The sequence below is a fragment of the Mustela nigripes genome, chromosome 3 (genome assembly GCF_022355385.1).
Source record: "Mustela nigripes isolate SB6536 chromosome 3, MUSNIG.SB6536, whole genome shotgun sequence".
In the NCBI taxonomy this organism is placed as follows: Eukaryota; Metazoa; Chordata; class Mammalia; order Carnivora; family Mustelidae; genus Mustela; species Mustela nigripes.
In genome coordinates this window covers 62,918,113-62,930,456 of record NC_081559.1, presented here as the reverse complement: position 1 = coordinate 62,930,456, position 12,344 = coordinate 62,918,113, and the positions used below count along the sequence as shown (strand labels likewise).

General features: G+C 35.2%; 1 protein-coding gene across 1 annotated transcript in view; it reads right to left on the bottom strand.

The window, feature by feature from the left end:
- XIRP2 (xin actin binding repeat containing 2) overlaps positions 1-12,344 on the bottom strand; it is a 296,099-nt gene that overhangs the window by 96,656 nt on the left and 187,099 nt on the right. The window contains exon 2 of the mRNA XM_059392759.1: positions 7,651-7,804. Within this exon, the coding sequence (XP_059248742.1) occupies positions 7,651-7,804 (154 nt within the window). The remainder of the gene's footprint in view (positions 1-7,650; positions 7,805-12,344) is intronic.

Below are 12,344 nucleotides of genomic sequence, written 5' to 3'. Positions count from 1 at the left end.
GTCTGTAATATATATAAAACTAATGGACTACCTGTTCTAATACCATCTCCCATAGTACAGTATGTCAGCCTTAGGAATGGAGAATGAAGATAGTCAAGCAATGAGTTGAAAGTATTATGACTTGTTGGTATAAAATAAGTTTGAAGGTGGTGTATCAATTCTTCCCTGATGTTTATGAAAAGCAATGGTCCTACCAAGTCACAAGAGAGTGATTATATATCCTCTAATAAGTCTGGACTATCTAGAATTTTAAGTGCTGAAATACTAGACCAAATAACTATTAAACAGAATGAGTTTGGCAAGAAAGGATTTTTTGTTTTTTTAAACAAATGGAACAACTGGTTCTTTATCTTAGGCAATACAAAGTTTATGGTATTCTCTAAGAATTTCCAAGACCCTCTGGCTAGGACTTTGTGTACTCTTCTAATTGAGGCCTCATATACTATTTCATCAGTTTTGTATTGCAAATAAAGAATCCTAACTGTGACCTGCAGAATTTATTCATAGAATATTATTTTAGCTCCATCCCCATATTTATAGATGTGGAAAAAGAGTCAAATATAGAATCATGTATTTCTTCACAAAGAGAAAGTTTCATGTGCTATTATTATTTGTGTTTCACATTTATTATTAATAGGTTGTTATTATTAGAATTCATCATAGACTCTATATATTTTAAAGGGCATATGAATCTGCATTAACCAGGAATAAGAAGTTTTAAGTTAAGTACTGGTAATTAATTTTAAGTTAAAGTAAATAAGGTATTTCTAATATTAAATATCCATACAAATTTTACAGGGAAGATACACATTTTTAATAAATATATTTGGCCCAAAATCTGAAAATACAATTACATCACAAATTTCATATATTTTGAAAAATGGATTTTTTAAAAAAATCATTAGTTAGTGAATACTCTTAGTGGCTTTTTGCCTTCTTCACATATCTGGGGATATCTAGAGTTTAGGATTGCCCCTAGAATGTTTCTATCATAATGAAAAATAGCCAAATACTGCACTTCTTTAATTTTGTAACATTTTTTAAAACATGTCAACGAACATTTTAATCAACCCTGAAAGCACAAAAGTTAAGTGTTCCCTTTTCATTTAAACCTGATATCCTTGTTAATCTGACAGCTGAGTATAATTAACCTGAATTGTTTTACTATAAGCTTAGAATCTAGAACTTTCTCTTGCCCTACCTCATGGGGATAGAAAGACATTTATTGAATTGCTATGCATCAAATATATAAAAGCATCCCTATTTCATCTCAGATTTCTTACTTTCAATGCTCCTTCATGATTTTGCTAGATCTACCTGGAATTTTCACCTTTCCTTCTCAGTAAATGTTTCTTGAATTTATGGATATTGCTACTACTTCCTTTCTGTCTTTCTTTCTGACACCACCACCACCCCCAACAACGACAAATAATTCTTTAATAACTGGACTCTAGCTACTTCTCAAAAGATTCATAGAACTGTTTTATTGTTTTTTTTTCCCATTCTCTTCTCAATTTTTTCTCTCCATTCTTGTTTTGTCTCTCTTTGTTTCTTTCTCTTCCTCCCTCCCTTGTCCTCTCCTCTCTCCCTCTCACTCTTGATTCCTTTCTTTTTTCCTTCTTTCCTTTCATTAAAAACTATTGCACCAATGCATTCTCTTAGTCATGTGCTAATCCTTAGTGACAGAGCTTTTCTTCCTTAAACCCAACTAGGATTGCATCACCAACACCTGTCACCAAATGTGTCCAGTATGGACCTTCTGCATTCATGAACCTCTAACGTTGCCTTTATTTTGGAACACTGATGGTTATTTGAGCTGTGCCAACCTGGATAAACACATTGAATCATAAACTCAATTTAAGATGTTGGGTTCTTGTGTTTCACCTTTGCGCTAATATTCTAATTCCAAACTATTAGGTAATTCTCAAGTCCCTTTCCCTAGAATAACCAATTCCTGTTTGGCTCCCATGTATGGACTCCACCTCTTCAAGCCAGCTCTGTGATTCTGCCTGTACTCCTTGCCTCCTATCTGGATCTGTCCTCTGGAGACCACAAGAGAGCAAAAAATACCTCAAATATGCAAGACCTAAACTGAGGATCAAAGGGAGAAGTAGTTCCATACACTTCGCATTGGCAATAGCGATAAAGTATAAGGGTTTTATTGATGTATATCTTTCCTCTGCTTCAAGTTACTAGGTAGAAACTAGCAGTATAGTTGCTCTATTGATGGGAAAGAAGATCACCTAGGGAGGATTCTGCTCCAAATCTTCCTGACTATCAGCAAAATAAAACTTTGTATGCTTTTAAGAATGAAAGAAACGGGAAAATATTTTTTTTCAAGTCTTAGCTTAAATGTCATCTTTGTGTTATGGCTGATCATAACCATTCCAATAAAAAAATGCAAATCTTCACCATGCCCAGTTCCCTTTATCACAGTTGTATTTTCTATAGAACTTACTATCTTCTGGTGTGTAATTTACTTCTTCATTATTTTATTGTTCAGGGTGTGTCTCTGCCTGTTATAATACAGGTCACACAAAAGCAGGGCTTTTCTTCTCTCTCTCTTTCTTTTTGGTCTGTTTTATTCATTGATGTCCCCAATCACTTAGACTAGTACCTGGGAGATTTAGACAGTCAAAAAATACTTACCGAGTGAAAGAATAAATGGGCAAATGAAAATACCACATCAAAAATGTTCTCTAGGAATAGATATACATTCTGACTCTATAATCAGAATATTTAAAAACAACAGTTCTTTCCAGCTGCAAGGAGGTAAAATGAATGAATGAGTTTTAAGAGGGATATTTATATTTGTTGTTCTCTTTCTTTGGTGGCATCATGTTTTAAAATTAAGTATGACCATACACAAGCTCAAAATGAGGTCCTGGGATTTTGATTATTAATCAGTGGAAATTATCCAGCATTCCAAGGTGCTGATTTATAGCCTCCATGTGAAAGACCTCATGAATAGACCTTTCATTACAATTTCCTCAGAATAGCAAACTCCCAGCTGCCCCTTCCAGTGGAGCCCATGATTTAACTCTGGAATTTGTTTTGACTCACAGACTATAAAAGCAACTGAAAGGAACATGTGGGAGTCATTGAAAAACTTCAGGTAAAACCCACTTTAAGAAAGAGGGGGGTGGGGGAAACCATCTAAATAAACACATGAAACATACCAAATACTTATGATATGTCAAAAGGATTCTTCATTTTATAAAGGGTGTTATCTCAGGATTATTTTATTTTATTTAAGATTTTATTTATTTATTTGAGAGAGAGAGAGCTCAAGCAGGGGGAGGGGCAGAGCAAAAGGGAGAAACAAGTCTCCCCACTGAGCAGGGAGCCCAACATGGGGCTTGATCCCCGGATTCCAAGATCACAACTTGAGCTGAAGGCAGATGCTCAACCTACTGAGCCATCCAGGCACCCCCTCAGGATTATTTTAAATTATGCTTCACTGACAACATTTTTACTAATGAAAAGTCTCCTATGTGAGTTAAAATGACAAGGGTGTTTTATAGGAGATTGTCTGGGGCATGAAAGAAGATATGGAGCCTGTGTTGGGAGTCTTGGGTCCACTGTGGTATTTGTATGGAGATTAGGTCTAAAGCCTGTTGTCTGAGTCTCATTAGTCAGAACAAATCAGTCAGAGCCGATGGCCTTCAGTGGAGCTGCTCTATGACTAAATGTCTGATTTATTTATGTTTCCAAACAAAGTCCTTTTTTTAGTAAAGGAATATTTCTGTTAATTTTAAAATATCCTATTACTGCATTTCCTTTAATTTTGTTGACTTTAGGTATTTAGAACATGGTTTGCTTCCTGACCTGAGAGGATTCATATTCCCAAGAAAATTAAGCCCTAGAAAAGACATTACAGAAAAATGCATAACCTCACAGTAGATATTTCTGTTCCAATGGTAAAAACTTCTTTTTCAGTATGCTAAAAAGGAAACACAGGTAAAACGGTTTTTTCTTTCATTTTATCACTAGGAAATACTACAGAGAGGAGACCATCACAGCTCTTGAAGGCAATCTTTTTAATATGTGGATTATTGATACCGATTTATTTTACAAACATGGATTATCTTTACACATATCCACATACATTTTAATTAAGGTAAATCTCAGAGAAAGGGTAACTTAAAATCAACAACTAGCATCTGAATCCCTTCCAATGAAAAGGGTGGACAAGTTCTTTGGAGAAATGACATCTGCAAAGAGCAGGCTGTCCAAAACAGTGACCATTTAAATTAATTAGGATTCAATAAAATCAACAAGTTGCTTTGTTGCACTAGTGATTTTTCAAGCGCTTAATAGCCACAGTGTGCTAGTGGCTAGTGGTTAGCACATATATGACAGCAAACATATGGAGCACTTCTATAATATAAAAGCATTTCTCTAAAATGTCCTTAAATGATTTTAAGTGAAAAGATATATAAATAGTAACAGACATAAACACATATATTGCATATATATCAGTATTTCAGAACACTGATAACTGAAAGGATCCCACCACCTATAGAGCAGTAGAAAATTAAAAAAAGAAAAACCAGAGCCCTCAGTTTGATTTGTAAAATCTATCAGAGAAGATGAATGGCCATTCTAAGAATAAAGAATGAATCTGCTTTAATGGAGCAGAATAAAAAGAGAAATACAACAGGTAATTTCTAAGGTTTATTACAAAAGCCTTGAAAGAGGGACTTTGTATATTTTATCTGTTAGCATTTTACATGTTGATGACTTAGAAGATTAATATTAAAATTATGGTTTAGGGACTAAAAGTGAAAAGCAGGTAATTATCATATTAAAACATTTAAACTTGATGGGCATTACCCAATCACCTATGCTCTTTGAAGCACCCTTTGATTCAGAGTTTTTCTGCAGAAAAAAATAAATGTCTCACTCTACATACAGGTAGATCAAACTGAAATAGATCAAACCATATAAATAAGATAGATACTTAAATAAGATAGATACTTATTTATCTAAGACTCCCAATAGTCACTCTCCAACTTACTGGTTTTAAAATATCTAAAAGAAATTTCACAGATAAGATTTTATATCACTGTGGTACAGTTAGTCAAACCATTTATATGAATTTGTTTGTTTCTCTTGTATCTATTACATCACTCAGATTTGTCAAATTATGGATTTGTCATGCTTGACATTTAATTTCAAGTGAGCTGAGTCTTCCTAGAATCACTGGAACAACTAACAATTAGAGTACATCCCAAAGAAAATGTGAATGGAATGCACCAATGTTCACATGAAGCACTATGATTTTTTTTTGACACATGTGTATCTGTAAGGAAAATGGAGCAAACACAATAGAAGGTAGTAGAAGCAATCAAACACAACCTGGGAGTCAATGGATTATCAAGCATAGAAAGAAATCTGGAGGGTTCCCAGTGCCTTTCTGTGCAGCTACCCAGGACCTGTGGTTGAGGATAAGCGGTAGGAACTAATCCAACAGCCATTGCTATTCCTGAGTCCTGAGATGCATCCTTTGAGCCATTTGCATTGATTTTACTTAATTCTAAGAACGCAGGTCATTAGGTAGCTACATTGTGATGATCTATTGAAGTCTCTTTCTAAGATTCTACTGTTTATGAAAGAGCTATAAATAAATATTGCTTTCAAGTATGAAACCCCTGAGACTACTTAAGATGTTTAGCATGTGAGCTATCACAATTACTCATCTGATCCTACATTCTGACATCTTTGTTCCCACTTTTTATTCAGACACACATGTTTATCTTCTTGGAACAAATTCTCTTTGCAGCAGAACAGCAACATCAGTGTACTCTTCAGTTGTGTAGGTTTTGTCAAGCCTGTCAAAGCCTGTCAAAGCTACAAGTATTAAAAGGGCCCATATTTTTGTCCCACCAAAGATAGGAATTTTGGGCACCTTGGAAGAGTAAAAAGGATCCTATAATGAAGGAAGTTTCTTTCTTTTACAAGCAGTGACACGTAGAAATTACAGTGCTTGTGCATTGTGCAGATAAAATAAAAGTTAGCTGCCATGTTCATCCCTAGTGCCATTTTCCCACCCAGTGTTTTTCAGTTTAGCTCTTGATATTTTCAATATACTGGGAAATTGAAACCTGAGGTTACTCTTAAATTTAAGTCATATATTGACACTCAATAATGGTTACCTTCCAGAACACCTTTTTAAGTGTGTAAAATAAAGAGGCTTTTGAAAAAATCTTTGCATGGGATCTAAGAAAACAGAGGAGAGAAGCAAGGCAGGCTGACTCAAGGTGTTTATGTCATGAGACACTGGTCAGTTTGCCAACCTCATCTTTGCCTCCCTATGCTAAGATCTCCACAGGGCAGCATCTGAACATAAATCATTCCTAAAGCTTCCCTTTTTTGGCCTCTTCTAATCTAACTCTATTGCATTCAGCCAAGTACACATTAAGTTGAATCACAAGCCCAAAATACGTGGAGTAAATTCCTTAAAAACTGATACTAATCATATGAGGATATCAAATGGGCATACATAAATGAACTTAAAATGAAAGCTAGAAATTGAGATCCCAAATCACCTGTATTTAGAAATCCATGTCTGTCCAGTTCTTTGGCAAACTCCCCTTTAGTCTTCCCACACCCACCTCCCACTCCAAATTACAATACTCAATCAATTAGCATCAGAATAGGCTGAATAATATATAAAATTATCCAGAAGTGCATAAAGTTCCTCAGACTTGAATGTGCCACATGAATTATCTGAGGATCCTGTTAAGATGCAGATTCTGGTTTGATAGGACTGGTCTGAGGCCCCGAGTTCTGCATTTCTAATATGCCCCCAGGTGATGCTGATATTCTGAATAGCAAATGTTTAAAGCTGAGCATTATTAGCTTTCCCAAATTGTGAACTGCCTGTCCATGCTGATTGGCAACTTGACTTCCTAAAAGTCGTACTGATTAGGACCTTTAACAAATGTCACAAATACTCTAATATGAATTACTTGGCTGAAATGAAAAGAAAGCAAAATGTGACGAATCAGAAATAATAAATGATATAATTTCCAACAAATTATTTGTATTTTGCACTTCTGTCATAGTTGAAAATTTTATTAACAGTGTAATTTCTAACATATGAGCTATTAACTTTTTAACGACATTTGTAAAAGATTAATCAAATTTATGAGGTTTTCTCTTAAATTGTGACACTCTCATGTCACTTTTTATTCCAAATTCATTAGGCACATTTGGTTTAATTGTCTGAAAAAAGAGATGCTGAAGGCATTTTTAATTTTTTTTTAATTTTGCCATTGACAGTTGCTTATATTTTATCCTTTTATTATCCCACAAAGAGAGACAAATATGTTTCCTTTCTTTTCACAAAAGAAACAGTCAGATGATGGCCAAATGATTGTTCAAAAAGTCTAATACTGAAAATGCTTATTGTGCTAGTTTAGAATCAATTAAAATATATTTTATTTCGCTTTAAAAATTACTGTAACTATAATAGGGATAGAAGTACTTAAATCTAACTCTATTTTTCCTAAATTGTTTCTTGAGCTATATTCTCTCATTTTTTTCTTCTTAATTTTGAAAACAAAACCTTAAGTATTTTCTTATTAAGCACTCATGTTGTACAATATACAATCCCAAGAAATCACATCAAAATATTGTGCTAACCTTCAAAGATGTGGCTGTGACCACTTTCAGGTGACATCTTGTCAAAGGATGTTTCCTCGCCTTTCTTGTCTGAATCATTCACAGAATCATCGGACTGGCTCCCAGGGTAACTCTTAAATGTTGGTGAACATAAACTTCTCTCAATTTCCACTTCCTGTTAGAAGACATTAAAGGGATGCATATTAAAAGCTATCAGTGGGAAACAGATGTGGTTTTCAAGGGGTTTAGAGGCAGGAATGGGGGGGGGTCCCATGACTGATATTTTCCAATATGCTTCGGGTAAAATTTTTAGAACTTAGCCAAGAATTGCAAACACATATCTGACACTGAGTTTACTTTTCTGCCACTAGTTCCACTTCTGAATTATCTTTTCTTTCATGTGCCTTTTTTCACTCTCATAAAGGAGAGAAAGTGGAAATAAGGGTCACAATACAATGTAATATATGTTAATAGATGCAACTTCCCAAGACATGAGAAATGTCCATGAGGGACTTCAAAAAAATAGCAATATATTGACATTAAGTGCTTAGGAGAGAAGGAAATGAGGTTTTTTTTTTTTTTTTTTTTTTTTTTTTTTTTTAATGTCATGCTTACCATGTAATAATAATCCTAGAAATTACAGAGCCCCCAAATTACAAATCCATTCAGCCACCATATAGTAAGTAAGTAAGTCTGTCAATTCATAAAGATTGCAAAATTACTTCTTCAAGATAGTGGCTTCAAATCCAAGCGATAAAAGTCCCCCCACCCAAAAAGGATAAAGAATATTTCAAATAGAGGGAATCTACTATTCTTTATTTTATAGATTAAGTAATAGAATCTAATAAAACAAACCACATCAATCCAGATTAATCATTTCAAATAAAAAAAACTGTAAAAAGCTTGTAAATGAGCTAAGACAGCTTGAAAAGCAAAAGTATATATATATATATTTTTAAAAATCAAGTAATATAGTGAAAATTGTCTCAATAGCTACTCATACATTTTAGATTTTTGTATATGAAGTTATATTTTCTAAACAACAGCAATTCGAACAATGATGTGACAAATTGCTCTTCCCATTCATTATATCTAAAATATACTGGAAGGAATGAGTTAAGTCTAAGAGACTGCTATAAACTCCAGAATATCTCTTAGAATAGATATACACTTTCTATGTCTATGATAGGAGGGAAAGGCAAGGCTTTTGGAAAATAACTTCTTAGCATGCTTATGTTTTCTAATTTTCACATCCATTTACATATATCATCATATCAAATGTATATATCAATACATAATTAGAAAATAGTGGTATGCATTTAATCATCTAATCTTCAAATACCCTCCAAATACATGATATGTACTATCTTCATTACTGTGAACTTGGTCTGGAACTAAAAACATTTACAGGAGAAAAACAGAGGAAAGGGGGTTTCCATTTTTTCAGGGCATTGCCCTTAACATTTGTGCTTGCAACTACTATAAAAAACCCAAAGTTCCATAACAGTAGTGACGTTTACGCTGTTGAGACACAATGTCAGACATGCCTGGCATGGGAGTGTGAGCTCTTTAACTAGTGAACATGCAGAATCCTCACCTAGGTTCATTCTGGTATCCTCTCTCCCGGTCATGTAAATTGAGTGCTACGAAATGGATGCAGTATTCATTTGCCTTTGTTTCAGCAATTTAACCCAACTCCTAGCACCAGCAAAAATAAAAGAAGATAAAGAGAAAATGAAGATGCCTAAAAAGCAGTGATTCCTGTTCAGAAAATTTTGTTTTGACAAAGGGTGGAATACTAAATATGGTCCCTAGACTTAGTTCTTGACATAAAAAGATCACCTCTCTGTTTAATATAGAAATATGGTAATGTGATTTGGTGAAACTGTTCAAAAAAATATCTCAGCCAGTGATGACACTAACTTACGCTATATTGGTGTTCTCAACTTCAAATTCACAAATGCCAACGATACATCATATACCAACGTGGTAAAAGACCCCATAGTCCACATATGAACATGATAGACCTTTTTTCCAAGCCTTGACCTTCAGATCCAAGTCATTCTGTGGCAAGTTCCTTAGAGTGAATTCCTTAAGTCAAGTAGGAGGGAAGGTTTGTGCAGGGACAGAAAGGATCTTAGATAAGGTTGAACTGGGTTATCTCTAATTACAGCAGCAATCTGCTTTAATCTCTTTTAATCTGTTTTTACGTACTGTTTCCACAAAAAGACTTACTTCAAGTAAAAATCTACATGCTTAAACAAATGCACAAAACACCAGTTTAGAGGGAAAATATACAGCACTTGATGATGAGAAATTTGGATTCAAGCCCTCTCAATATTTATGAAGTTGTGTGACCTTGTTTGGGTTCCTTGATGTATCTGGAACTAAGTTGTCTCATATGCTTTGTAAAGAGATTTAGTGACTAAATATCTAACATTCATCAACCAACCATTTGTAGTGCATTTTTATCTGAAATAAACAAAATAAAAGGTTATTGTTCATCTTTTGTAGCTTCTACTCTAGTGAGGGAGACAGTAATATAGCACATTAATCAATGTAAATATACAATTATGTACAGATCAGAAAAAAGAGGTATATAAACAGTAAATGTCTATACTGGGGGAACTAACCTATTGAGAAAGGTCATGTAAAACTCCCTTGGGGAAAATATCTGCAGCTGATATTTGAAGAAGTGGGGCTTAACTAAGTGAAGAACTTTTCAGGTGGAGAGAACAAAATGTGCAAATGTCCTGGGTGGGAGGAAGCTCAGTGGCTAGAGATGAGACTGAAGCAAGGAGCCTGAAAGAGACCAAGACACGGGATGACCTGCAGTGGTGGGTAGAGGTTAGAGTATGATCTGGAGGGCCAAATTAACTATTGTGGTCCTAATCAAATGGGGAATTACTGAAGAATTTTAAACAAGTATGTGCACGCACACATGTGTGTGTTCATGCATGCACACATGCATATGCACACATGAAATAATTAAGTTTGCATTGTGAAAAGTTCAGTCTTTTCCTAGAGTAGGTTTTTTCAACATTGGCATCATTGACATTTTGAAACAAACAATTCTTTGTTATGGGAGCCTATTTTGCGCATTGCAGTATATTTAACAGCATTTCCTGTTCTACCTAGTAGATGCCAGTAGCATTACCCCTCACAGTCATACCAAATCTTCTGCAGGGAGCAAAATCACTCCTGTCTGAGGATAGTGCTAGAGTAGGATAGACTGGAGGAAGGTCAAATTATACATGGGAAGATCAGTGAGGAGCCTGACAGTGCTCCAGGCAAGTGATACCCATCTTGGACAGAGTAGTGATAAAAATAGAGGGGAGTGAACTAAGTGGAAAGCTATGATGCAAAACTGACAAGGTTAGCTAATGGATTAAGTCTGAGGGGAAAGAATTTCATTTTTCTTTCTGGCAAATACAATGAAAGGGATTCTAGTATTATTAAACAACTCAAAGCACCGGAAGAAGGCTGGTTTGGGATAAAAGACAGATCATGAAATGGGCATCAAGAGGTCCAAATGGCATCTGGATGTATAGCCTTGGAGCTTAGAGGTAAGGTCCTAACTGAACAAGCGGTTTGTGAGTTGTCTGCCTCTTAGTGGTAATGGAAACACCAGATATGGATGAACTTGCTTTGAGTGTGATGAGAAACAAGACCAGGACCAAGCCCTGAAAACTGCTGACATTTAATTTTATAGTAGAGGAGCAAAAGCAGACAAGAAGAAACAAGAAAATCAGAAGGAAAGGATATCTTTAACAATATGGAACTCTTATTAAGAGTGTAAATTCAGTAAGGACTTAAATATGTCCTTTGCATTTAACAACTTGGATATAAACTTTTGAGCAAAATGATTTGGGGGAAGTAAAAAGGTTGGAGGGCAGATTGCAGTGGGTGAAGGATTGACTGGGAGATAGTGAGTGTAGATAAGCTCTTGAATAAATTAGTGTTAAAGTGGAAAGGAGAAATAGAGCAATAACTTGAAAGACATATTTTGTATAGTTTCATTTTCAAGGGAGAGGCTGTATATGTTGAAAAACCAACTGGAAGGATTTGGTGAGACTAAATTTTAACAGACTTCTGGCTATACAGAAGAAAGATGGAAAAATAATAATGTAAAACTCCTGAGAGGGGCAAGAAGATGGAACCCAAAGCACAGATGGACATATAACCCAAAGATAGAGAACATAAGGCATTCTCGTTATCACTGAGGGGAAGGAAAGTTACATTAATGTATATATATAATCTGTATGCTTAGTAGCCTCAAGATAAGTACACTCCTGTCTGACATTACTTATTTTCTCTGATAGGGTGTGAGGTCTGATGAAAGTGGGAGGAGTATTTGTAAAGAATAAAGAAAGTTTAATTTCATTGCTGTGGGGAATGGAGAAGTGAGATGAGCAGACAGAGATGACCATGGGTAAAGCTGCACTGGGAACTCATTTGGAGTTGATGATATTAAAATTACAGGGCTACACGAAGATCCTGTTGAGTGACTTTGTCTGAAAATTCTCCACAGTTTTACTTCAGGGGATGACGAAGTAGGGAGCTGACTTCAGCCAGGTAGAGGTTTTGTGAGGAAAAAATGAAAAGAAAATGTGTGCTGCAGGGTAGGCTAAGGTCCACATGGGAGGACAGGCACAAGAGAATGTAGGTTCCTGTTAAGACAATTGAGAGACTGACTGGGAATGATACACCACGGA